This window comes from Culex quinquefasciatus, chromosome 2, assembly GCF_015732765.1.
Source record: "Culex quinquefasciatus strain JHB chromosome 2, VPISU_Cqui_1.0_pri_paternal, whole genome shotgun sequence".
NCBI classification, from domain to species: Eukaryota; Metazoa; Arthropoda; class Insecta; order Diptera; family Culicidae; genus Culex; species Culex quinquefasciatus.
The window spans coordinates 192,848,995-192,875,660 of record NC_051862.1 but is presented as its reverse complement, the minus strand read 5'-3'; the positions used below and the strand labels follow the sequence as shown (position 1 = coordinate 192,875,660).

The window sequence follows — 26,666 nt, the reverse complement described above, 5'->3', positions numbered from 1 at the left end:
ATTCGAAGATCCTACGCCTACTAATCTGCCAATAGTTTAACTTGATATCTTGATACTCTTTTAGATAAGTATTTGTTTTTTTTCCTTTGAAATCCTTCTACAATCCCACAACAAATTCCACGCAATACACACACGCTCATCACACTCGGGAGCAGAGAAAGTACAGATTAGGACACGTGTGCGACTTTAAAGTTTCCTCTCGTTTGCTGTGGATTGTTGTGTGATTTGTATTAAAGTGGTTTTATGTCCCCGTTTTTTTTATTTTATTTCCTGCGAAGGAGTCAAACATTCAATTCAAATAGTGCGTTGCGTTTTGGTATTCACGGTATTTACTGGAAATGACCGCTTTTTTGTTTGTTTTAGTACTTACAAGACAAGTCTGTTCTTAACTGCTACTGGTTTGTTTTTTATTGGATTACTGGTTGTTTTTCATATTTTTCTGTTTAGTTTAGTTTTTTGCTGTTTTTTCTTCTTCTCAATTGCTTTAACTAGTACAAACACGTCAACATCGAATAGAACTAGATAATGTGTTTTTTTCTCAATATGTCTACTGGTTGCTGCTTATGGCAAACTTTCAATTCAATCTGCTGCTCTACAAAATTCAATTTCCGGATCCAGTGCAAAAATGCGCTGAATAAACTTGTGCTAATGCTTTCAACTCTGAACGACGCAAACGAAGCAATTTGTTGTAACAGCTTTCTGGTTAAATGGGCATAACCAGGGCAAATAAAACTAGTACCAATTTAAACGAAAGACTAAAATTATTTTCAAGTATTTCGAGCAAAAAAATATAATTGGCCAAAACGGAAACGGGTTGATTGAACTCATACCTGAGAAACAGGATTTATGTACTGATCTGGTATTATTTTTGATTTTTGTTTAAATGACAAAAAAACAAATTTCAGTTCGTAGCCACTTTGTGTTTTATTATTTAGTAAGCTGAGAAAATTATTTAAAAAAAATATCAAACAGTGGGAAATTATCTTATGTTTAGCAGGAAATTGGAAGTTGGAATTGGAGCCGAATCCTTAGGCTCCAATTCCAACTTCCAATTTCCCGTTTCTCATTATTTCAACAAATTGTTTAGCAAAAAATTCGATATAAACTATGGAAAAACTTTTTAGAAACTGTAATCGTACGCCTAAGTGCTTATATGCCCGATGGAATTACATGAAGTTCCGCTAATACCTAATACAAAATTTGAAGAAAAAACCAGGTTCAATAATCCAAAGTTTAAACCAATTTACCTACCTCTCTTTTTTTGGTCTAAGAAATCAGAAGGCAAAAAATATATTTTCAGAAAACTTAAAATTTTTAATGGAAATTCAAGTGCAATCAGCAAAAATAATTTTAAAATCAAACTCTTCTTTGAAAAAACCCAATCATTTTTTAGAATGATTGGGTTTTTTTCAAAAATCTTTAGAAATGTTGAAAAACATATAGGAAATTTATGCGAACATGGGCAGTACAGTACAGTTTTAAACAAATAATTGCAAATGGACCTGCCGCAACAAGGCGGAGCAATTTCTGGCCCTTGGGGAGCTGATGATCAAGCACATCTACAAAGGATAAAAAACTGTGATCTAGTTATGAGCTTTTTCTCTTTCTTTCTGATTTCCTTTGCAATGTTAGCAAACTTTTTTTTATTTATTTTTTGCTCTTATAGTAATAGAATTTTTTTTGAGTTATAGAAATAATTGTTCCAAAATGGATTATGATGCAACACACAGCTGAAAGAATGTCCAAAACACTGTTATGAATTGGTTAAAAAAAATTATTTTAGCGTGATTATTTACCAATAAAACCGAATTGTAATTGGAAAATAATTGCAAAACATTTTTTCATAAAACTGAAAGATTTAATTCATACCCATATTCAGCTTGTTTGAGTTCTTTTATAAATATTTTGAACTATTATGTAATTACAATGTTCAGCGCTGCAAAAACTTTTTTTCTCACGAAAATAAATTTTTCATCAAGTCTTTGAAATTATGAAATCTTATTATTGCATAACAACTGGAAAAAAACACTTTGCTCTTTCAAATGTTTAAACCGTGGGCTTTATTTTTTTTAACTGTTGTATTTTTTTCTTTTCTTTATTTTAATAATTTGCAATATGGTTCCCAAACGATTGAAAATTTTGCATGCATTTACACTTCTTTAGAGCTTTTGGAATTTAATCCAAAAAATTTCACCAAATTCTGTGTTTTCTATGGTACTATTTTTTTCCATAATTTGCATTATGGGTATCACACGATTCGAAATTTTTAGTGTTTTTTAACTGTTGAGGAGTTTTAGGATGAAATATTAAAATGTTCACTAAATATTGTTTTTTGAAAGCACTAAATTTTTCATAATTTGCAATTTAAGTATCAAACGATTTAAAATTTAGCAAGCATTATTATTTCTATTTTAATTCATATTTTTTAGAACATCAGTATTGCAAATAATGAAAATTTAAACGTTTTCAAAAAATACGGTAATTTGGAAAATTTAAGTATTTCATTCAAGAAACACTTACCAGTAAATATGCATGCAAAATTTCAAACAGCTTGAAAACCATATTGCAAATTATTAAAATTTGAGCTCTTTCAGCATTTAATTCCAAAAATATCTAAATCAGTGAAATTGCTTGAAAAATGCCAAATCGTCTGATATCTTTATTGCAAATTATAAAAATTTCAGTATTTTTGAAAAATACGATGTTTTGTAAAAATTTAAGTGTTTTACAAAAAAAATCAATTGAAGTAAAAAAAAAAAAATAAAATTTTACTGCGTTTGAAACCAATATTCTGCCGCTCCATCAAGTCCGTCCCATATGCAATTTCGTCAATTTTGAGTAAACGATGCAGTTTGGTTCAAAATCATGTGAACTTTCAACAAACCCAATAAAATTTAATAGTTTATTTCAGAAAACCGTTCAAATTACACTTTTTCGTGAAACCCTAACACGAAGTCTTATGGGCGGGACAAATTTACCTTGCGTTTTTCTCGGCTTGCTGTTTTTACATATATGTGAGTATTTTTGTAAAAATGCGTTTTTTTTTAGAAATTCTAGTTTTTTACTTGACTTTAACTTTCATAAATGCTAAAAAGCGTACAAAATTTCGCTTCGTTGCAAATTATGAAAATTTAAGTATTTTTGAAAAATACGGTGTTTATTAAGATCCAAGTTTCCGTTGTTGTATTTAATATGTAGCTGGAACTTAATTTTGTACACGACGAACAAAAATATCAATTAAAGATGTGTAATGGAATAAAGATTTTTGATTTTTTTTCTATAATTTATTTTTGAAACATGCGAGTGTTTCTGACAGACGTCATTTGAACTTTGACTTTGACACCTGCAGACTTTTGATATGGCCTGCAGATTTTATTAAAATAAATTTGAGCGATGTTTCCGAGGACACCATGGACTTTTTACAAACATTGGGTGAGCTCGTGTTATGACGAGCTTGGGTTTGTGCGTGGTGGGTAGGGGAAAGAGGGTGGGGGTTGTAAGCGTTAAAACTTGTGCAGTGGATTTGTTCGTGTGATCTTCAAATCGAAGAAGCATCAATGTGTGTGTGAGTGAGTGAGTGATTGTGTTTTGCCTGTATATTTTCCAGCTAATAATAATTTAATTATTGTATTTATTTGAAGAAAATAATTTAAATATGCTGATTAATCCCATAACACTAAAAATTAATGTTAACTAAGTATGTTTTTTGAATCGGTCGTTTTAATGAAACATCTAAATCCTACATTCAAAATAAAACAAATGAGTGAATAATGAATGTGTACTCCTTATCGCTGTAAGAGTTTAAAATCAAAATATCAATTATGCGTTAAATAATTTACAACCTCGAATTTCGCTTAAATATATAATAATATAAAGGAAAATATAAACTTCTCTCTACTCTTACAGTTGATAGAATGAGTTTAACAACAGACATGTTAAAACTGTGATTAATCAGCATTGCTTTTATCTGAGAAAATGGTTGGTTTAGTAATACGACAGTCAATTTAATCATGCACGGCTTCGTCGCGTTGTTTCTGCCGTGGTTTAAAATATAAAAAATATAAATCATACATCTTTAACACTATACAATCACAAGTATAAGTTTAATAATAAAAAAACTAAGTCTACTTGATTCGCCCGCAATACCTTTCGGGGTATATCCTAGGGTTCTACCTCTCCTACTAACATTGAGTCCAAAACCTCCCTACAAACATCTATACCACTAAGGTGACGTAGGGGTCCCTGCGCACTTTAGATAGGTGTTTACTAACATTCCTTCATTTCCCTGAGGATAGCTTGGACCCGGCGTGGACCCCCTTATGCCCTGGGCTGTATTACACACTCATCAAAAGATGAAGACATGGTATCTCCCGTGTTGGATTATTGTTCCGGATGAGGGTCTAACACAACCAGACCAAACAGTGGGATAAGCGTTGTGGAGCCTTCCGGTGGTGGGGCGTCCTCCAAATGCTAATGCTAATTTATTTTTGAAACATGCGATTTTTTTTAAATTTGTCAATCTTTTTATTTTTAAAGTTTTAGTTTTCTGCTTGATCACAAAAAAAAAATCTAAAAAAAATAACCAAATCTTAAACTGTCATAGGGGGACATATTAGGTCTGGAAAGGGTGAGATTAGGTCATACAAGTTTGCAGAAATGTTGTATGACATAAAATTTTGTGAAAACGATCGCTTGCAAGAATCAGTGTTTGGAAAAGTTATCTGAAACCAAACTGAGAACAACCAACACATTTCCTTAATGGCCATCCCATTTTCTATTGTTCTGTTACACAAATCATGCCCAACAATAATCCTCTTTTCCCGCTACCCTAATGAGATTCTCCAATAAGTATTATGGGTTCCATTTTCTCCAATACTACGTTTCCAATTTGTCTATACTTGTTATTAGCTACTTCTTTTATTTATTACTGTTGCTTCTCTCCAACATTTGTGCCGGCTCTGATTGTTTCTCTATTTCTGCGATAATTTTTGCAGTTTTGTTTTGTTTGTTTTACCCGTTAACATGTTTCCGCCAAGCCCCTCCGGATGTACAAGTTTGCGCTAACCTTAAAATTTCCCTTCTTGCGTTTTTTGTTGTTGTTATTATCGGTTTCCTGTTGAGGGGAAGAAAGTTTATCGTAAAATAATAAACAGACTCGTGTGTGGTAAAATGTTTAGACGACTTCTTTCACAAAACACATTTCTGTACATGAGCGCGAAAATACACAAGCTGCGAGTGACGACTCGCGTCGAAGCGTTTGGATTTTTGTTTTTTTTTTTTTTCGTAGAGTTGATGTTTTAAAATAATTCTAATTAGGCCAGTAATTTCCGTCACAAAAAACGTAAATGGAATTCCCTTTTTTTGTACACAAAATGGCGGAGTCGTGCGACGTGACTCCGCGAAAGCAAAATTTACTCCTTTTTCAGTTGAGTTTCAGTCAAAGTGTGGGATATAGAATCGTCGTTTTGTTTGGTTCTCTCTCCGGTGCTTCAAATTTCTCCCCAAAATTGCTGATTGTTTTTCTTTTCTCTTTCTCCTAAATGACTAGCATCGACTTATCACACCGCCCTCTTCCAGCGAGGAGGAGTTTCTCTAGGCGTGAGTATTGTTAACGTTGTTTCCGTGCGCGTTCGTCGACGACGTCGAGACCGATTTGGTGATGGTGCCACCGCCAGCTGCACTGCCGCACAGATTCCCACTGGACAGGGATGTGGTGGGTAGCGTGGCCACCGACGAGCAGCTGGTCGTGCTCGCACTCGTGTTGAGATGGGCCAGGAACGTCTCCGAAATGCACGCGTGAGATTCCGCCTCCTTGTCGAGCATCGCTTTGGCCTACGGGAAAAAATAGATCGATAAATCGAATCTCACTTGCAGGCGGAAGTAGTCACCTTCGCCCGATGATCATCGAGGCCCTGCTTGACGAGGTCGTGCTGCCGCTGCAGCTCGTCCCGTTTGCGTTCGTACGTGGCCGTCAGCCGGACCCGCTCGGCCACGCCCTTTTCCACTAGCGTGGAGTCCACTTCGCGTTTCATTCTATAAAAAAAAATCCAATTAAATTAAATTTTTCGGCTCAATCGGAACAAAATTAAGGATGATACCTTTCCAACTCGTCCTTGTCTTTGTGCACCTGGGCTAGCTGTTTGACTTCGTTTTTTCGTGAAAGTTGGAGCTGTCGCATCACCTCGCTCGTTTCGCGCTCCATGTTGGTCTGTGGCGAGAGGAAAATTTGTTTCTAATGAAGTATCATGCGTCTCCATGGAAGTATTGTTAGGGAAATAGATTTCATGGAGACGCATGGTCAGTTAATTTTCATGAGCGGAGGTGAGAAAAGTATTTGAACAACTGTGCTTCTCCTTTTCGTCGCTGTCGTGCTTACTTGTGCGTTTGGACCAACGCCTTTTTATTTTTGACCCTTTTGTTAATACAAATTCCTTTGCAGATACCACTTTTAAAGTATGGCTCGCGCTTTGCTTTGATGTTTTGCTTATTCTATCCGCTTTCTACCCCCAATGTGTCCTGCACTGGGGGTGCCTGGGGTAACTTCGAGTTGACCTGGGCCGCCCGAGGAATTATGTCGTAGGTGGCTCGTGTACAGGTTCACTCACCTCTCCTCGCGGCAAGGTTTTCCGTAGGTCTACAATAGAACATGCAACATGGGACAGCATGAATCTTTAGCTGAAGCCGGACAAATGTATTCCGAAATTATAGAATTACAGAATTACATATTTAAAATTTTCTATATATTTCAAAGGAGGTGCGCGATACTTCTTGAATCTTTACCTTAAACGAAACTTTCTGAATGATCGTGCGCCTCCATCATAATATTTGAAAAACTTAAAATTGGAAAAAAATCTATAATCCCTGTGTAAAATATTTTCTATGACACGGATATTTGAGGAGGGGGGCTTAAGCGACCTTTCCACATTTTTTTTAGGTAAATTGATCTGCAATACCTACCATCTCGGCGTGACCTGGTCTAACTCATCGCTCATGTTGAGTACAGTTTATTAAAAAAAATGCAAATCTTTATTTTTGTGATCATTCAAATGATTTTTATTTTAATGTGAAGCCGTTGACAATTTTCGAAGAAAATTGATCATTACTATAAAATATTCTGTATTAAATTCAATTTAACGAATTTCAGCACCAAAAGGAATCAGCATGTGCCGGTTGTTGCCTTCTTGCCATTGTCAATTCAATCAATTATGCTTCAAAATTTATATAATTTTGTGGCACAGATATTGACGGCCTAGTTGGCAATCATTGATTAATGACGATTTCCATAACTTTGCAAGGAATGGGATAATCGTTACCAAAAGGAATCAGCATTTGTAGAGCACTATTCTAAACAACTTGTAGAAGGAATTTTGTCAAAATATTGAAAGCGACGCAAAATTTATATCTTTGAACGAAAAATCGTGACAATGATGGAAGTCTTCACGTTAAGATTTGAAAGAAAAACATTGACCTTGGAAATCCAAAAATTTATGAAACAAGCCATTTGGAAGTAGTTTTTTGTTGCGCATGAAAAAATAGACTTTAAGTGTAGTATTTTGTTTAAAAAGAAACACTTTACTCGTGAAATATCAACAGAGTGGCCTAAACGTGGTCTTAAAAATAGAAGTGTCGACAGAAAATTTGGTCGATTTTCGGAAGGTTTATATGGGACTTCGACTAATCGAATCACGGGTCCCTTACTTTTGACATCAAATTCGAGTTCTGCGACCCCATTTCGGTAAGATTTCAGTGGTTGGTTGCGTATTAAATTATCGAGTGCATTTTCTGAAATTATTCAATTTTGGATTTAAAATTCTATAATATAGAGTAATGTTGGAGTCATATTCGAGCTCGAAAATCAACAAATAGACCACGAAAAAAAAAACGATTATCCGAAGTGAAATTTGTGAGAGGCCCTCGGATAACCCAGTCTGAACTGTATTCACAAGTTCATGACAACTCATGTATGACCAGCCAGGGGCAAATATGTAATTTAAAGGCTTGAAACAAAATTGCGTCATTCCGAAACAAAACAGATGAGCTCAACCCACCTTCATCTGCTTCATCTGGTTCTCCTGCGACTGCCGCAGCAAATCGTCGGCCAGGTTGTAAATCACCTCATGGTACTTTTCCAACACGTCCCGATAGCTGCTCGCGTGGTCGCGACAAACCTGCTTGAGCCGCTCGGCATGCGCACTATTATCACACGCATTATCCCCGTCCGGATTGACACACGGCGGTATCCGGATGTTCATGTCGGCCATGTTTTTACTGCTGAACCGCTTCACCAGCTTGTTGCCCATGCCAAATTTGCTCTTTTTGATGCCGTCGGTTAGGTCGCCACTTTTCTGCGAGGTGAGCTTCATCTTTTCCTTGTCGTGACTCTTTTTCAGTGCTTTCAGTTCTTTCTCCAGGGCGTCCCGCTTCTTGCGGACCTGTTTGTCCTCAAAGATCTTTTCCAACGGGTCGGCTACGATTTTGCTGATGGTGTGATCTGCGCCGGCCGTCGTGTGTCCTTTACTGTCGTGCTTTTCCTGGATTGTCGTGGGCTGCTGTTGGATTGTGACTTGCTTCACCAGCATTGGGCTGGTCCTGTCGACGGAGGACTGAGCTACGGGAAGGGCCACCACCTTGGAGATCACCTCCAGCGGGGTTTCCCGCTCGTGGTCTGTGCTGCTTTCCGTGGCGCCGGTCGTCGACGGCGGTTGTATGCTCGTCCGGTGCTTGGGACTTCCGGTCACGTTGTCACTGGTCTTCAGCGTATCCTTCCGCGGACCTAGGGAAACAATCACAACTGCAAGTTGGTACAGAGGTAGAAAAGCGGTAAAAAATAAACTGAACGAAACAAAACGGAACGTGTAATTTTGAAACTAAATTTTGTCTACCACAAAGTAAAACAATAATCGCATCGCTCTTACATGAATCTTCCTCGATTGGTTCCATGTCCTCCTGCAGCACCGCCAGCTGTTCCGAGCGCTTCTCCAGCTCGCTCTGGTACTTGATCGGATTGGCGAGCGCTTCCGCCAGCTCAGACAACCCATCCGGAACGTAATCCTTCACGACAATCGAAAGAAACAGCGTCGCCAGCGTGATCGGCTGTCCCACCTCGGTCCTCAACGTCAGATGCCTCAGCCCGGGACACAGTCCAATCACCGGCAGCACCCGGTGCCCGATCAGCTTCCCACCCTCCTCGTACGCCGCTATCCGAATGCTGGCCAGCTCCGGGAGCACCACCTTCTTGAAAACGAACGGCTCCTCACCGTAGCACGGATTGATCCCGTTATCGCGCACGATCCGTGTTCGGAATTTTTTCCGCACCGTGTCCGCCGGCAGGCCAAACATGTCCACCTCAACGTACGTGCCGACCTTCTTGTCCGTCAGAAACTGCCCCGACAGCACGGTCACGATCACCGTACCAGCGATGATGCCGTCGACCGTACTCTCGGCGAACGGGTCCAGCCGGCGGTCCTTGCGGCGCATAAACTCCGGCTTCAGCATGTACCCGCACCGGTAGTTGTACTCGAACAGGCCCAGGTTGAGCTGCATCGCGAGATCAAGGGTTTGGTAGTTGAGCGCAACCAGTTGGCAGCCGGCGTTCCAGAATAACTGCAGATTGAGACAAAAAGGGACAATTAGCAGGGTTGTTAAGTCTCATATTTAGGAACCAATTCTGAAAAGCTTGACGTGGAGTGGAGTCGGAGCAGCTAAATCTTCGGATACCGGAGTCGAAGTCGTGTAATTTTTTATATGAGAATACATATTCAGAGCAATTCTAGTGTTTTTGTTAAAGTCATATAAGTCAAGCTTCTCTATTTGTTAGGATGTAACAAAAATTACCTCTTGGCGGGCTTCGAGGGTTAGTTCCAGTGGGCGTACTGAGCCCAAATACCAAATTTGAGCTTGATAGGAAGTAACAGGAACTGACGCTTTGCATTCCATTTAAAATAGGATTTTTTTCAAAAATGACGATTTTTGAAGCACTTTGACCATTTTTGTCAAGTCAAGTTATGTTTACGACTTTTACGCAATATATTGGATGCTGCAAGCGTAGTTTATGTGACAAATGGCAAAAAGATGTTTTTTTTCAGCACGAGTCGTACAGGCGATAAATGTGAACCTCGTTGTATAAATACGAAAAGTGCTGTAAAAAATAAGTAACGCAACGCAATTCGCCGTTTAAATCAAAATAATGTTGAAAAGTATTAAAAGTGCTGAAACATCTGAAAATTAACTTTTCAGTGTTAAAAAATAGAACTTCGGCATTTGTTTTGAAAAGAGTTTCTATTCGATTTTGTTATTGTTGGTAGTTAAAAGAAGGCTGTTTCGTCGTGCGAGATTGGAGAATGATAGGAAAAGAAACTCGTTACACGACGGAACTGTCAACTTTTCCTATTTTTCTGGAGAAACGAAACGGCCTACTTTTCCCTGCCAAAAATAACTGAATAGAAAATTTATACCTTTCAATACCAGTGCTGAAAAGTTCTACTTTTCAGCACTGTAATGGGTGCTGAAAAGTTGAACTTTTCAACACTAGTATCGAAAAGTAACACTTTTATTTTTTTTTTGTTTTGAACGGTGAATTGACTTAAGGGGTTACATACATGTATATCGACAAAAAAGTCAGGGGTTAGCATGAGCACACACTTTAACTTTTTTTAAATTCTGGTTTCAGGGCATTAAAATATACATTTTAAAAAATTTGAAGATATTTGCATCATTGCCGAGATATAGCAATTTCAAGTTAGCAGTTTCAAAAAACGGGTGCCACGATATCTCAACACTGTCTTGACGAAATCGGCTCAAAATTTTAGTGAAGACTCGTTAAACCGATTCCGTGTGCATGGCGAAGCCTGATTTTCAAAAACCTTATTTTACAAAAAAATAAAAATATTTTTTTATTTTTCATGTAAAAAAACCGTTAGTTTTTGATTTTTGTTTTTTTAAAGCATTTTTTTTAAATTGGGCTTCGTCATGCACACGGGATACATCTTGAGAGTCTTTACCTCAAATTTCCGCCAATTTGGTCCATCCCATCTCGAGATGTCGTGGCATCCGTAAATCAACTCGGGGTTTAGAGAAAAACGCCAACAAAGTTTGACAGTCCGCTTTGCGCATGGCAAATTTTAAAGTGCTTCAAATACCAATTAAAGAGAATTGGGTTTCATCAAGTTTTATAAAAATACGAGCAAATTATTATTTTTGGACTTCAAACCCCACGTCCCTTTGTCGTAGAGGACTCATATTTGGTATGAGTTCATCTCATGTGTAGTCAAACAATCGCTGAGAGTTTCATCCAAATCGAAATACCTCGATACGACCTCTAAACAAACTGGGCAAAACTTACAAAATCTGTCTCTAAACAGAAGTTTTGATAAAGTGCACCGTTTTCGAGGTAAGTCCGTTAAGTTTAATTTATGAGAAAATTTTGCAATCTTTCGTTTTTTTTCTAATGGTGCCCATATGAAAAATATTCATTTGAAAATTTTAGAATATTTCCTATATTTTTGTCTAAGAAAAAAGGACATAATAGTTATCAGGTAAATTGAATAAAATTAGGTTTACTCTAATTATGTGCAAAATATAATTTCCATGGAGAAGCATAATACATGAAATGATCTTCAAAAAAACCATGGGGACGCAGTGTATTTCAATGTTGATAGGACTCAGTAAATCTTGGTTCAATCGAATTTCAAGTTGGTGATTTAAAGTTCAAAGCATCGACCTTAAACTACCAAACAAACTTGTCCCGATTCGTCAAATCCGTTTCCGCTTGGTGCCCCCAAACGCTCCAAACATCACACCACGTGGCAACTTTCGCACGCTCTATGCCCGACGGTTACACCATCCAACCCTTTACCATCCCATCCAAGCCACACTCGTCACGAACGGTGTCATGTATGGCGCTTTCTCCGCCGTTTTCTCACCTGGGGCATAAAGTTGGAGCTGTCGAAGCGTGTCCCCGCCGGATAGACTCGCGACAGCTGGCGCTTGTTGTAGTTGACGAACTCGATCGGGCGCTCCTTCAGCAGGGTGGTCGCTTGCTTCTCGTCGAACGACGACATCTCGTAGTAACGGGCCTTTTCTGAAATTGGCGGGAATCAAAGTTTAGATTGGAATCATCCACTTCTACTTCTAATTTCGTCAGGACTTACTCTCGGAGTTTTCAAAACTGCTAAAGTGAACCGGCTGCACGTAGTTGACGAGGGCGGAAATCTCCGCGCCCGCTTCAGTCTCTTTGGTCTGCGGCACCTTGTCCGCCTCGGTGGATCCAATCGGGCCGACCACGGCCCCCGGCATCGACTCGTCGTCGCTCGAGCTGTCCGTGTCCGACGAGCCGGTGCTTTCCTTTGAACTTTGACGGATTTGCTGTGCGGTCGCGTTTTGGGGGGAGAGAGATGAAAGATTGAAGCATTAATATGGATATGTGGATGACATGGAGCGAGGATTTCAAGTAGGACATAAAAAGTTATCCATTTTAAGATGTGTTAAAACACATTTAATATGGGTCATTCCGTATGAAGCGGCACATCACTTGAAGTGAGCATTCTCTGTTCAAATTTGGTGGAACTTTTTATATCATCAAAACAGCGAAAAATACAAATTTTCAGCATAATGGAATCGGACCACTACTTCTTTTTGTTACCTTTTACCATAGTTCGTAGGTTTTCGTCAATTTTCAAAAAACCCTCTGTTTTAAACTGACATATTTTAGAAACAAAAAATGATTGAAAAACACTCGATCATTGATTGGAATCCAATTTTTTTGAAGACATATACTTAGTAGAGAAGGCATAAGGAGAATTCTAGCTGTGTCCCTGGTTGATGGCATTAGATTTAATTCAGCTTAAAATTGTCTTCAAAAATATTTATCAAGCATTGCTCTGTCAAGTTTGTTTCCAAGATATGGCAGTGTGAAAAAAGATGTTTTTTTTTTAATTTACAATCACCGTAAAGCTTTGGGGTTTTGCCAAACGGAATGGGTCCAATTTCGATGAAATACCAGATTCTTGCATGGTGTGAAGCTATAAACAGCTCCACCAAATTTGAGCTTGGTCACAAAAAGTCGATTTCTAATTTTTGCTTTTATGTGTACAGTTGGATTGAAATGACTAGTGATTTTTCACGACAAAAAAGTAAGAAATTTCGCGGCATGCCAAGTACAAAACATTAGAATTTCACAACAGTTTCGCCTACCTCTAAGATCTGCTCAAAATAAACGCAAGAATATTTATTTCAAGCAAATTCCGAGGTTTTGTAATTGGCATGCCTCGAAATTTCTTATCCTCGATTATTTTTTTAGAGTTATTTTGTAAAGTTGTTGAAAAATTAATCAGTGGTTCAAGATGAATAATACAAACCCTGATACAAAATATTCATTGTAACAAAATATATAGAAATTCAATTTGTGAAATTTTGTAGATATTCTAACTGGTTACTTGTAATGTTTCATTTGGAAAAAATGAAATGATTAATTAAGATTTTTAACTTCTAATCTCTTTTCTATGAATTTGAAATTGAGTAAATTTTACAAGTTTGATCAAAATTAGATCAAATCAGAAAAGGAATTGATATTTTCATAAAAATATCAATCTTTGTTGCCACTAAAACCAATTTTGTAGAATGATTTAAAAAATACAAATTTTCTTTAATCATTGTTTTACTGAAAATGTTTATAAATCTTAATATATTTTGACTTTTGTTTCAATAAAACGGTGTTTTGCAACCTTTATTGATCCATTCTGAATTTCAAGAACTTTGTTGACCCACCCCCCTCCCCCCTTAAAAATCCAACTTATTAGTATCATTACACAAATGTCATAATTATGGCATTTATGTTAGCAGAATGACTAAATTGATCACATTTTTTTTTGCACTCGCAACTATTTAAATAAGCTTGAAGCACGATTTTTCATTACATTACATTACAGACAAAAAAAAGCTTGAATTCATTAAAAACAAGTGCGCCTGATTTTTGAAAACCATATCAAATAATGTGAAAGTTCACAATAAACCTATTTTCAAAAACTGCTCATGTTTGAGACAATGCACAAACTAACAAAAACAATAAAATATTATCTTAAAGAATACTGTAAAAACTTAAAATTATTTTTTTGAATTTAAGTTTTTGTCAGCTTTATTTTAAAAACACTCGCAAGGATGAAATCTTAGACAATAAAAATTACTGTTGTATTTATTTTATCAAAGAAATTCACATATATGATAAAAGTGTGAGCTTTGAAGATTCACAAATAGTACCGATACAGATTGATATTTTTTACAAAAACTACCTTAATCTATCCAAGTGGTTGGTGCCTTCCTCACTCTTTACCAACTATTAGTGATTCGATGGGTTTGGACACAAATTTCATCTAGTTTTTCTTAAAATCCGCAAAAAAAGTACACAAATATCACTTGAGTGGTCGTAACTAGACACAGGGTTGCCAGATCTTCAATGTTTTGGACTCGTTGGAAAAGTCTTGCAATTACCTAACCGACGATGTACAACATGACGACATTTGAATCGATTTCTGGTCACTTATTCCACATCCGGATAAATACAAAAACACATTTTTATACATAACTTTTGAACTTCATATCGATACTTTATAAAAATCAATAGGTACGTAAGGGACCTACAACTGGTATGGGAATACAACTGGTTTGACCAAAATCGGTTCAGCTTAGAGCGTCCCGTCCCGGGAAAAATCCCGGGAATTCCCGGGATTTCCCGTGAAAAAATATTTCCCGTTTCCCGGGATTCAAACGGAAGTATACATTTTCTTCATTTTTTGGATCCAATTTAAAAAAAAATGCTCTACAAAAAAATAAGAATAATAATATATTATGATAATATTAGTTTCTGAAGCAACTGGAAATAGAACTTGCTAAATGAAAATAAACTTTTACAATCCAGATAAACTTTTTAAAGAATAATTGGATATAGTATACACAGCAAAAAATCCGATGGTAAAATCGCATGCAAAAGCATGCACATCACTTTCGTCAAAATAAACACATAATATTACACATTTTTGCAAACACAAAAAAAAAATTGCAACCGACGAGATTCAAACCCAGCACCAACAGTAAGGACTGGCGCCTTAGCCCACTCGGTCATCAGACCGATGAAAAGCTGTAAGGATAAACGCATATATGAGCTTGACATTTCGGTCAAGTAGGTTTTCCATACTGATGGGCTACATATTTCAGGGTGTAATATTACACAGAATTTCATAAAATAATGCAAAGTTTATTTTACACCCAGGCCTTTTACACGCAGCTGGATTACTACTTTTTTTGTTGTGTAAATAATATTTAAATCCTTTAACGCCAAAGCAAAATTGAGATTGATTACTTTTTTGTTTACCATGATTAAATTAGATGAAAATTGAATTACTATCATCAAATATTTCAAATAGGTTTTTGCAAGAAGAATTACTTCAATTTGTTCAAAAAATTTCAATTTGAAGTAAAAGTATTATGGAGCACTGTTGCAACAAAGGGTGTTAGAAAGTTTAACATGAAAAAAATCGAAGAGTGGTAGTGGGATGATGACAATTTATCGTATAATTTGAATGATGTTTCCGTTTTATGAAAATACGTTCAACAGAAGTTAATTATAAACCGGAAAACCAAGTGTTAAAAACCATTAAAAAATCATTGAAAAACTACTTTGTATTGTTTAAGAGGTGCCCGAAAAATGCAAAAATTGTTTAAAAACTTGCTCCAAATATTTGAAAAAATTGAGTTGTTAAAAAAAAGCGAGGAGTTAGATTTTTAAGCAAAAACTAACAAGCTTAACCATTTTGTGAATGATTTTATTCGCGTGCCAAACCATACTCTCACAAACTGGTTACAAGGGCAAGTTTTAAAGAAATATTAAAATTGTGGAGTATGGATTCATTTTACTTACTTTGGACAGTAAGACACTTTGATGAAAACAACAAAAAATACCAGATATAATTTTTTGATTTATTGTACGGTCCGATCTTACCAAATTAGAAAAATATACATTTTCTTGTAGTTGTATGAATTTTTATATGCAGTCAAGCAATTAGTTGATCTTTACACTTATTTTAAACATTTCAACAAGTCCCTGTCCCATTCAGTTTATATGCAAAATATGATTCAGCACTAAAAATTAGAACAATTTTCAATAAATTTAAAATTTCCCGGGAAATTGGTTGAAAATTTTCCGTTTCCCGGGAAATTTGTAACCCCGGGAAATTGGACGCTCTAGTTCAGCCAGTGCTGAAAAAACTCAGTGAGAATTTTGGTCACATCACACACAGATATTTGTTCAGGTTTTTATTCTGAGTCGATAGGTAAACATGAAGGTGGGACTACGAGCTTTCTGTGAAAAGTTCATTTTTAGAGCAGGATTATAGCCTTACCTCAGTGAGGAAGGCAAAACGCATTGGATTTCTATAACATCGTCATTCCCCTGCAAGAATAATCAAATTTCCTCCAGGGGGATTCCTCACCGGTTGAGAAACGCTGCAATAAAACTTAAAAATTGTACCCTAGAAACTAACATTATCTGTTCTTAGTGTAAAATTAACCAAATAATCCTATAATGCAGTGCTTTTTTCCGATTTGACCTCGTTTCCATTAAAGAAAACATGAGACTTCGAGAGCATTTAAATATTTTCATAATACTAGTTAACATACTTTTGAAATTTCTATAAATTATTTTTATTTTTTTGTTTTTTTTTTTTTTTCTGTAGTTCGTGGAACACTTCTCTACCAAACTCAGTACGATTATATACCATTCGGTTAGTATTCAATTCGTATTTTTCATTTTGCAAACAAAATCTTCAGCCTATCAATGTCACCTCAGTTTACAGTGTATATTGTAAAAATAATTACAAAATAGTTACTTTAAAAAAAAAAAACAGCAACTGTATAAAATGCCCGTCTAACAATTTCTTTGCCGAAAAAAGAAACTATTATGCAACAAACTGCTGTGCTCAATTTTGATAAATTGCTCCCTTGCGAATCATTCCAACTACGATACACTTTCACCGTTCTTTGTGCGAGTTGCAAAAGTTCCGTTTCAAAAAGGGTGTACGAGTAGGACCATAATCTGAAAGTTATTTGCTCTACTATTTACGCCCTCGCGAATAGAGTTAAGGAGTAGTACCTGTAGTGGAGGTGCATGGTGCGTCACGTCCCCGTTTCCGGTCACTATTGCTTGTGTTGTTGCGTTGGTGGTGCTTGTGCTATTGTTGATGTTGCCGTTGGTTGTGGTGGTGGTGCTTGATGCTAGTGGTAGCGGTGACGGTGGTGCACTGGAAGTGTTTTCCTCTTGCTGCTGCTGTTGGCTCTGTTGCAGTTGTAAGCTTGCACCGGCTGGCAATTCCCGAAAGGATGTTGGCGTAATGCACAAGCAGAACGTGGTGAGGGAAAGGAAGAAAAAGAGAGAGGGAGAAAATACGGATGAAAATAGTTTCTTCTCTGATGTGTATCGCGTTAGACCGTAGAAAGTTGGTGGCAGCTAGTAGTAGTAGCTGTTGTAGTACGAGCACTAATAGTAATATCTGTGGCGTTGGTTTCGTCTGTGGGTTTTCTCCTCAGCAAAGGATTCAAGTGTAGTGGAAAAGGATCAAGGGAACCACCCTCCGACGATGTTGGCGGCGGTGGCTGACGACCGGGAAAGATAAGTGTAATGAGCGGTTGAGATTGTATCTTGATGATGTGTTTATCAAGCACATTTCAAAATTGCTATTTCGAATAACAAGCCAGAGGCAAGGGACGACGACAACGACGTGGCGACAACAAGCCAATTTTGTGCTGTGTTATTGCGCGGAAAATTTGATTGAAATTATATGGAAACTCTTGTTTTTTCTCTAGATTCCTGATGTCAACAACCAGTTATGTTGAAATTAAATGTGATCTGTAATAAAATCCCGGGAAATTTATGAAATAGTCATACAATTTATGTTTTCATTATATTTGTTATGTTTTCCATGCAAAAAATCATAGAATTAGTTAGCAATGTTTAGATAGCCAAAAAGATTTTTTTTGTTGTGCTTTGGATTAAAAAAAGCAAAGCAATCCATTTTAACGACCCCCGGGTATTTTGTGTAAGTTTCTGCTCATTTTTATGTAGTGCGTTCATCCCGGGTATAAGATTTCCGGTTTTTTTTGGGAATTGTGAATTCCTGAATCCCGGTTATTTCCGAAATCGAAAAAAAAAACAAATTTAGGTCTAGAAAATCCGATTTTGTTGTGGAAATAGATGAACAGTTGTATACTTAGTAATTCATAGCAATAAAATTTGTATTCGGCATAAATCAACGTTAACTTGGCTTATTATTGAAAATTGCTAAAATTTTCGTTTATAGATCCGCAAAATGCCTTGCGCTTTAAATATTTTCTTTTAATTTTTATGAATTGAAAAAAAGGATTGGTATTTTATTTACGTTTATTTATTTTTTTAAACTTGAATAAATATATTAAATTCGATTATTTTTCTTCAAAAACCGGCATCTGGAACATAATTTTATTGGTATAATTTTATTTGTTTTCGCTTCTCGTTTTTTTAAACAGTTTTAAAGATATTTCAAGCTTTTGATGTCATGGCATATAAAAATATATAAAAAAAAGAAATAAATTAATAAGAAACTTATTTAATTTGAATCCTATTGGATTGAAAATTGTGGTTCATTTAAATTTCATAGCACATTGAAGTTAAAAAAAAAACAATGTTTAATGTATTTCAAACTATCTATGCTGTCCTAGTGTAGATTGAAGTGTGGATTCACCAAACAACAGTATTGAGCTAATTCTATAAATCTAAGCTTGAAAAACAAAACAAATATAATAAAAACATAGATTTTATGACTGTTTCAAAAAAAAAAATCCGGGATCCCGGCAATTCCAGTGATTGAAAACATATTTTTCCGTTTCCCGGGAAATTCAAAATCCGGAAAAATTGGACGTCTTATTTTTAGGAGTCCGAAGGTTATGTGTGGTGAGTCGCCCATAACCTCTTTTACGCTTTGGATTTTAAATGCACCACAATTTCTAATCCAATGTGATTCCAATTAAATAAGACTCTTAAAAATATGGGTCATTCCACGTCAACTGAGTACACTTTTGAACTCGACCTTCACCGATTTGGACCAAACTTGGAGAATCCTAAGTTTGGTGCTGATTGGACCATCCCTCTATTTTGGCACCGCCCTCTTTTTTGACGATTTTCTAAAAAACTTTTATTCAATCATAACTTTGCAACTATTTGAGCAAAAGACTTTCTACAGGTTGCATTTTATAGAAAATTGTCCAGGAAATTCGATAAATATAAAATTCTAACCCTTAAATGCCCACTAATATTATATTTTAACGTTTTATGTATTAAAATTCAGTTTTGACCAATTCCTTATATTTTTATTTGTTTTATTTGGTCACCATCGTGTTCCCCGGACAATTTTACATAACAATCAATGTAGACCTCAAACTAAAGTGAACTATTGGCAAGATACAGCGATTTTACTGAAAAAAATATTTTACACAGCACTTGGAAGTATATGGTGTACTTTTCAACAAAAAGGGATGAATCCCGCATAGTTCGGTTTTAGTATGTGGGTAATTCTCTACCAACTCACACGAAATCGGGAAAAGTTGCCCCGACCCCTCTTCGATTTGCGTGAAACTTTGTCCTAAGGGGTAACTTTTGTCCCTGATCACGAATCCAAGGTCCGTTTTTTGATATCTCGTGACGGAGGGGCGGTACGACCCCTTCCATTTTTGAACATGCGAAAAAAGAGGTGTTTTTCAACACCTAAATGAAAAATTCTCCCATTTTCCGTTACTCGACTGTAAATTTTTTTGGAACATGTCATTTTATGGTAAATTTAATGTACTTTTCGAATCTACATTGTCCCAGAAGGGTCATTTTTTCATTTAGAACAAAATTTTTCATTTTAAAATTTCGTGTTTTTTCTAACTTTGCAGGGTTATTTTTTAGAGTGTAACAATGTTCTACAAAGTTGTAGAGCAGACAATTACAAAAATTTTGATATATAGACATAAGGGGTTTGCTTGTAAACATCACGAGTTATCGCGATTTTACGAAAAAAAAAGATTTGAAAAAGTTACTTTTTGCGTTTCTCTTTGTTTCGTCGTCCGTGTCTGTCGCGGGTGACCATGAACGGCCATGATCGATGACGACCAACTTTTAAGAAACTTTTTTTCGTAAAATCGCGATAACTCGTGATGTTTATAAGCAAACCCCTTATGTCTATATATCAAAATTTTTGTAATTGTCTCTACAACTTTGTAGAACATTGTTACACTCTAAAAAATAACCCTGCAAAGTTAGAAAAAACACGAAATTTTAAAATGAAAAATTTTGTTCTAAATGAAAAAATGACCCTTCTGGGTCAATGTAGATTCGAAAAGTACATTGAATTTCCCATAAAATGACATGTTCTAATTTTTTTTACAGTCGAGTAACGGAAAACGGGAGAATTTTTAAAACTTTTTTAGTGTTTTTTTCGATGAAAAATACGTTTTTTCGGAATTTTGAGTACGCCATCAAATCGGGCGTCTAATTTTACATAAAAGTCCCTTTGACACCAAATTTCTATATCATCACCGTTTCAGGCTGCAAATGATTGAAAAACACCTCTTTTTTCGCATGTTCAAAAATGGAAGGGGTCGTACCGCCCCTCCGTCACGAGATATCAAAAAACGCACCTCGGATTCGTGATCAGGGACAAAAGTTACCCCTTAGGACAATGTTTCACGCAAATCGAAGAGGGGTCGGGGCAACTGCTGTGTGAGTTGGCGGAGAATTACCCATGTGAGAAACTTATTTCGGATGTAGGACAGAGTGCAGCGCAAAATCAAACTTTTTTTCAGTAAAATCGTTGTATCTCGCCAATAGTTCATTTTAGTTTGAGGTCTACATTGATTTTTATGTAAAATTGTCCGGGGAACACGATGGTGATAAAATAAAACAAATAAAAATGTAAGGAATTGGTCAAAACTGAATTATAATACTTAAAACGTTTAAATATAATATTAGTGGGAATTTAAGGGTTAAAATTTTATTTTTATCGAGTTCCTTGGACAATTTTCTATAAAATGCAACCTGTAGAAAGTCTTTTGCTCAAATAGTTGCAAAGTTATGATTAAAAAAAAAAGTTTTTTAAGAAAATCGTCAAAAAAGAGGGCGGTGCCAAAAATAGAGGGATGGTCCAATCAGCACCAAACTTGGAATTTTTGTTAACTATCAATAGATGAACGTTCCCTCCAAGTTTGGGTGGGTCTCGTGGCGCAGGGGTAGCGGCTTCGGCTGCCGATCCCGATGATGCTATGAGACGCGGGTTCGATTCCCGCCTTATCCACTGAGCTTCTATCGGATGGTGAAGTAAAACGTCGGTCCCGGTTTCTCCTGTCTCGTCAGAGGCGCTGGAGCAGAAATCCCACGTTAGAGGAAGGCCATGCCCCGGGGGGCGTAGTGCCAATAGTTTCGTTTTCCCTCCAAGTTTGGTCCAAATCGGTGAAGGTCGAGTCCAAAAGTGTACTCAGTTGACCTGGAATGACCCATATATATTTTTTTCTTATGAAAAGCTTCAACAAATTCTTTTGAATGTCTAAAAAAAACAAATAACGACAACCAGAGTTCCCAAATGAACCGCTTAGGCTAGGTTCACCAATAAAATTGGTTCGGCTTAAGCCTCCCTTTGTGGTTCAATCCTGGTTCAGTGAACCATGAACCATGGCTTAAGCCAGGCTAACCAGGCTAATGAAAACCATGACTATGCATGACCATGACTATGTGTTACATTGTAACACCGTAACTTTGTTACATCGCAACATTGTTACACCGTAACTTTGTTACACCGTAACATTGAAACACCGTAACTTTGTTACACCTTTAATTTGTTACACCGTTACATTGTTACACCGTTACATGGTTACACCGTTACATTGTTACACCGTAACATTCATTACACCGTAATATTGCTACACCGTAACATTGTTACACCGTAACATTGTTACACCGTAACATTGCTGCACACCGTAACATTGTTACACCGTAACATTGCTACACCGTAACACTGTTACACCGTAACATGCATTACACCGTAACTGCATTACACCGTAACATGCATTACACCGTAACATGCATTACACCGCATTGTTACACCGTTACATGGTTACACCGTTACATTGTTACACCGTAACATTGCTACACCGTAACATTGCTACACCGTAACATTGTTACACCGTAACATTGTTACACCGTAACATTGCTACACCGTAACATTGTTACACCGTAACATGCATTACACCGTAACTGCATTACACCGTAACTGCATTACACCGTAACTGCATTACACCGTAACATTCATTACACCGTAACATTCATTACACCGTAACATTAGTTACACCGTAACACTCGTTACACCGTAACATTCGTTACACCGTAACATTCGTTACACCGTAACATTCGTTACACCGTAACATTCGTTACACCGTAACATTCGTTACACCGTAACATTCGTTACACCGTAACATTCGTTACACCGTAGCATTCGTTACACCGTAACATTCGTTACACCGTAGCATTCGTTACACCGTAACATTCGTTACACCGTAACATTCGTTACACCGTGACATCCGTTACACCATACTAATGTTACGGTGTAACACGGTTACGGTGTAACACGGTTACGGTATAACAATGCTACGGTGTAACAAGATACGGTGTAACAAGATACGGTGTAACAAGATATGGTGTAACAAGATACGGTGTAACAATGTTACGGTGTAACAATGTTACGGTGTAACAAATCTTACGGAGTAGTAGATTTAGGGTTGAACAGTGTGACGGTCTAACAGAGCTCTCCGTTTAGCCTTACATTCTTTGGTCAGGTTCAAGCTTGGTTCAAGCCAATGGTTCATTTTGGCTAGCTCGCCTGTTTTGAACCAAATGAACCATGGCTCACGGCGCTCAGTGAGCCTGAGCAGACGATGCTTGCCGACGTGTGGTGTGAACCTGAACCATAAAAATGAACCTAGCCGAGCCAATGGCTTAGGCTCGTGGGAACACTGACGACAACAAATAAAATGATACCAGTCAATGTTAAATTTCAGACAAGTTTAGACTTTCATGTTTCATATATAAATATTTTACAAATTATCTTTAAATCATAACCTTCAACTGGGGAAAATCGGGACTGCATTCTGAGATTTTAGAGCAATAAATTAAGAAATTTGTGTACCGTAAACCGGGGTGACTTTGATAGGATTTCAATTTGTTTTCGAAATATTTTCCAACAGGTAAGGGTTTTCTCAAGATTATTATTTTTAAAACATGTACAGGGGTAGGCCACACAAAGTCCATGCACTATTATGGATAAAAAGTTTTTTCAATAGTGTTTAGAAAAATAGTTACGTTAAAAAATCTTAGTTTAAATTCCGGGGTGACTTTGATAGTCATAGTTTTTCTTGTTAAAATCATATTTAAAGTGTTCAAACTTTATTTGTACGTTAAATGTACCATCACTAAAGTAGGTGATATAGTTTTAAAAAAAAATCAATGTTTATATTTAGTTAACTAAGTTTATAAGCTTTTAATCAAAATACTAATAAATTTTACATAAAATTGTTGAAAAGTAGGAATTTTGCCTGAAATTTGTTAAAACTAGTTTTGTTTATAAAATTATCGATTTATATTGCATTTTAAACTGAATACAAAGCATGAATCACAAGTTTTCACATTTTACGGTACTAATTGTTTTGTATAGGAATAGAACAAAACAATTAGTACACCAATTTCTAAATGACTGACATTAATAAAAACAATCAAAACATTTTGCAAAAAATTGGCTTAAACAGCTGTCTTAAATCGATATTTTTTTCCTGATTTGTCACAAATGCCGGTGTTTGATGAAGAATAATAAAATATGATATTATGTTTTTGCTTTTTAATCATGAATATATGTATAGAGTACTCATGAGCTTGCAGTCTTTTCAAAAATATATAAAATTTAACAGAAAATATTTGAAGGGCTATAGTTATAGCTAGGCATTTTGCGGATCTGTAATCTAAAATTTTAATAATTTTCCCAACGGCCTTATTAAGAATTAAAAATAGGAATTTTTGTATTAAACTCATTTTTTAAAAGGGTTAAGCTAAACATATTTTGGCACAGCTGCTGTTGTGAGGCAGGGGTTATTTTTTTCTGGGCATCATAGTGCGTATGGGTTGGTAAGTGCCTTTTTACGATTTTCTAATAAACTGTTTTGACATCTTCAATTTGATATGCCGCGTCTCAGTTGAATTGCTCCCATACAATCTTCCTGTGCCAGGATAATTTGAAGAAAATTTTCTCGCCCATTTAATCCCGGCAACGTCCTTAAGGGACGTCCTCCTTAACGAAAGATGCGGGTGTGTGTGTGTGTTATAGCGCTTGCACATACCTGCTGCACTGAAGCTGCCACTGCCGGTGGTGATGAGACTGGCCGCTGCCGTGGCCATCGCCGACGTGGTGTTGGCTGCTCCATTATTGCTGACGGCGGCGGCGGCGTTCGTTTGTCCGGCCACACCCGGTGCAATGGCACCGGCGGCCCCGGCCATCGCCGCCGCCGTCGGACTGGTCACGCCACCCGTGCCGCCTTGGCCGCCCCCTTTTTTGTGGTGATGATGGTGGTGGTGGTGCTTCTTCTTATTCTTAATGATGATTTTTCGCTTGAGGGCCGCCGGCGGCGGCAGATCCAGGCCGGACTCGAGCGGGTGGGAATCTAAGGGCCTATCTAGTAACATATCTCCAAAAATATCACGACAGTAGTTTGCTATTTTGGCCTGCGGGAAAGAAGAGGGGGGAAATTCGTTGGTTGGGGGATATTCAAGCTTTGCGATTAACCGCAGCTTGCACTACATTACCTGCTGCCTCGGGTTGCAGTGGTTCTCGAAACTCAATATCACAGGAAAATCGGATGTCTTGAATGCTGTTTCAGCTATTGCTTCTAGTACGTCTTTGGCGCAAATCTCCGGCACGAACGTGTACCCGTGGACGATCACCGGCTCCTCGGTGCGGCTGTTCCAAAAGTCCAGCTCGACGCATCTGATGAAACGAAATAACTTGTCAGCGAAATTTCCCAAAATTGCGCACTTTTTAATTAGTTGCCGAGAAAACAGCAACAGCAGCAGCAGTGAAAAGAGGTAAAGACCAACGAAAATTGCTTATCTTTCGGTAGAATGCTGGTTCGTCAGTGTCGTCAGCAACAAAGTTTTTGCTTTTTTTTAAGGTTGTTTTACTTTGAGAAACAAATTTGCAAAAAAAAGTGCATTAGCTACGGGCGAGTAGACGTCGTTGTCCAACGAAACGACGTTATTTTTTTGTATTCTTGTAAAAAGTCTGGGTAGCAGAGTTGAAAGTTTATTCTACTGTTTGCTTTTGTTTAACCAACTGTAATTTTCCAAATTGATGCCCTGTAACATACAAATTAACCACCCTCAAAAACACTTTAAGACTATTCGTGAAAATTCTAATTAGTTGAACAAAAAACTCGTAGTTGTACGATGTTGCACAAATCAAGTGCCAAACTTTCACGACAATTTTCACGCCAATTAAGAAGTTCCCACTACTGCTGCTGCTGCTGTTTTTATCGAGTTCATCAGAGAGTATCATCAACCAGCTAGATGCCACTAACCTGCACCCGGCGAGCAAACTCTGGCGGTAGATCTCGACGGAACTTTTCCCCGTCAGCTGGTGCCCGGTCAGGTAGGTGTTGTGCGACGAGTTGATAAAGTAGTGCGACATCGGCTGATCCATATCGTCGCACAGGTCCAGCTTGCTGTGGGCCATGATGGGATTGTCCTCCGACATCAAGTACCTGGTCGTCGTGCGAGGGTCGGTTTCGTTGGTTGGTGGATGTCATCCCGGAACATTATCAGGCGAGATAAGAGGATAAAGAGAGTGAAGAAAAAAAGAAAAAGGAAGAGAGAGAAGCACAAGTGTAAAAGTCAGCCAAACTTTCGACATCTTTGGCACGTTAGAAGATTTAATTTGTCCACCCTTAATCCCGAGAGAGGAGGGTTTGCTAGGGGGGAAAAGTTTTCAGATTTCTTTCAGGGCATGTTGTCCATTACTGGTCCTCCGATAACAAGTATATTTGTCAGTTCTTAACCAGTTGTTAATTTTCGATTAGACTTTAAGATATTTTTTAAAATGTTTGAGTGCACACAAATAATAGCATAGTTTAATAAATTCCCGAAAAATATTTTAAAAAATAATTCAAAATCGGCAAGTCTGATATTTAAACCGTTAAAAAGGGCCTTTTACTTGAGGGCTTATGAGAGGTGAATTAAAAAAAATGATGAAAACATCTTCCTCTCTCTATATAAATAAATATAAACAATTTCGATGGTTTTGTTCGAACGCGAATCAGTTCAAAACGGAGCGTCGGATCGAAGTGCTTTTTGTTGCATTACACGGAGAAAAAAGAGTTCCCAAAATCGTGAACAAGCGTTCATGAAAATGGGAACCACGAGTGTTCAAATCACATTTTGAAAACGTACCATGGAGTTTGAACATTTTTTTCTTGGTTCCCATTTTCATGAGCGCTTGTTCACGATTTTGGGAACTCTTTTCTCTCCGTGCAGGTTCGTGTAAGCCCAAGGAAGGTTCTTACGCCAAAAAGTTACA

General features: G+C 37.1%; 1 protein-coding gene across 7 annotated transcripts in view; it reads right to left on the bottom strand.

The window, feature by feature from the left end:
- Positions 1–5,150: 5,150 nt before the first annotated feature.
- LOC6031888 (1-phosphatidylinositol 4,5-bisphosphate phosphodiesterase classes I and II) overlaps positions 5,151–26,666 on the bottom strand; it is a 203,963-nt gene continuing 182,447 nt past the window's right edge. For all 7 annotated transcript variants that reach the window (XM_038252352.1, XM_001842532.2, XM_038252348.1 and 4 more), the window contains exons 9-19: positions 25,672–25,854; positions 24,902–25,082; positions 24,439–24,820; positions 17,141–17,349; positions 12,150–12,363; positions 11,922–12,079; positions 8,916–9,603; positions 8,049–8,773; positions 6,099–6,208; positions 5,889–6,033; positions 5,151–5,832 (exon numbers count right to left, since the gene is read on the bottom strand). In XM_038252352.1, coding sequence (XP_038108280.1) covers positions 5,593–5,832; positions 5,889–6,033; positions 6,099–6,208; positions 8,049–8,773; positions 8,916–9,603; positions 11,922–12,079; positions 12,150–12,363; positions 17,141–17,349; positions 24,439–24,820; positions 24,902–25,082; positions 25,672–25,854 — 3,235 coding nt within the window. In that variant the 3' untranslated portion in view covers positions 5,151–5,592. The remainder of the gene's footprint in view (positions 5,833–5,888; positions 6,034–6,098; positions 6,209–8,048; positions 8,774–8,915; positions 9,604–11,921; positions 12,080–12,149; positions 12,364–17,140; positions 17,350–24,438; positions 24,821–24,901; positions 25,083–25,671; positions 25,855–26,666) is intronic.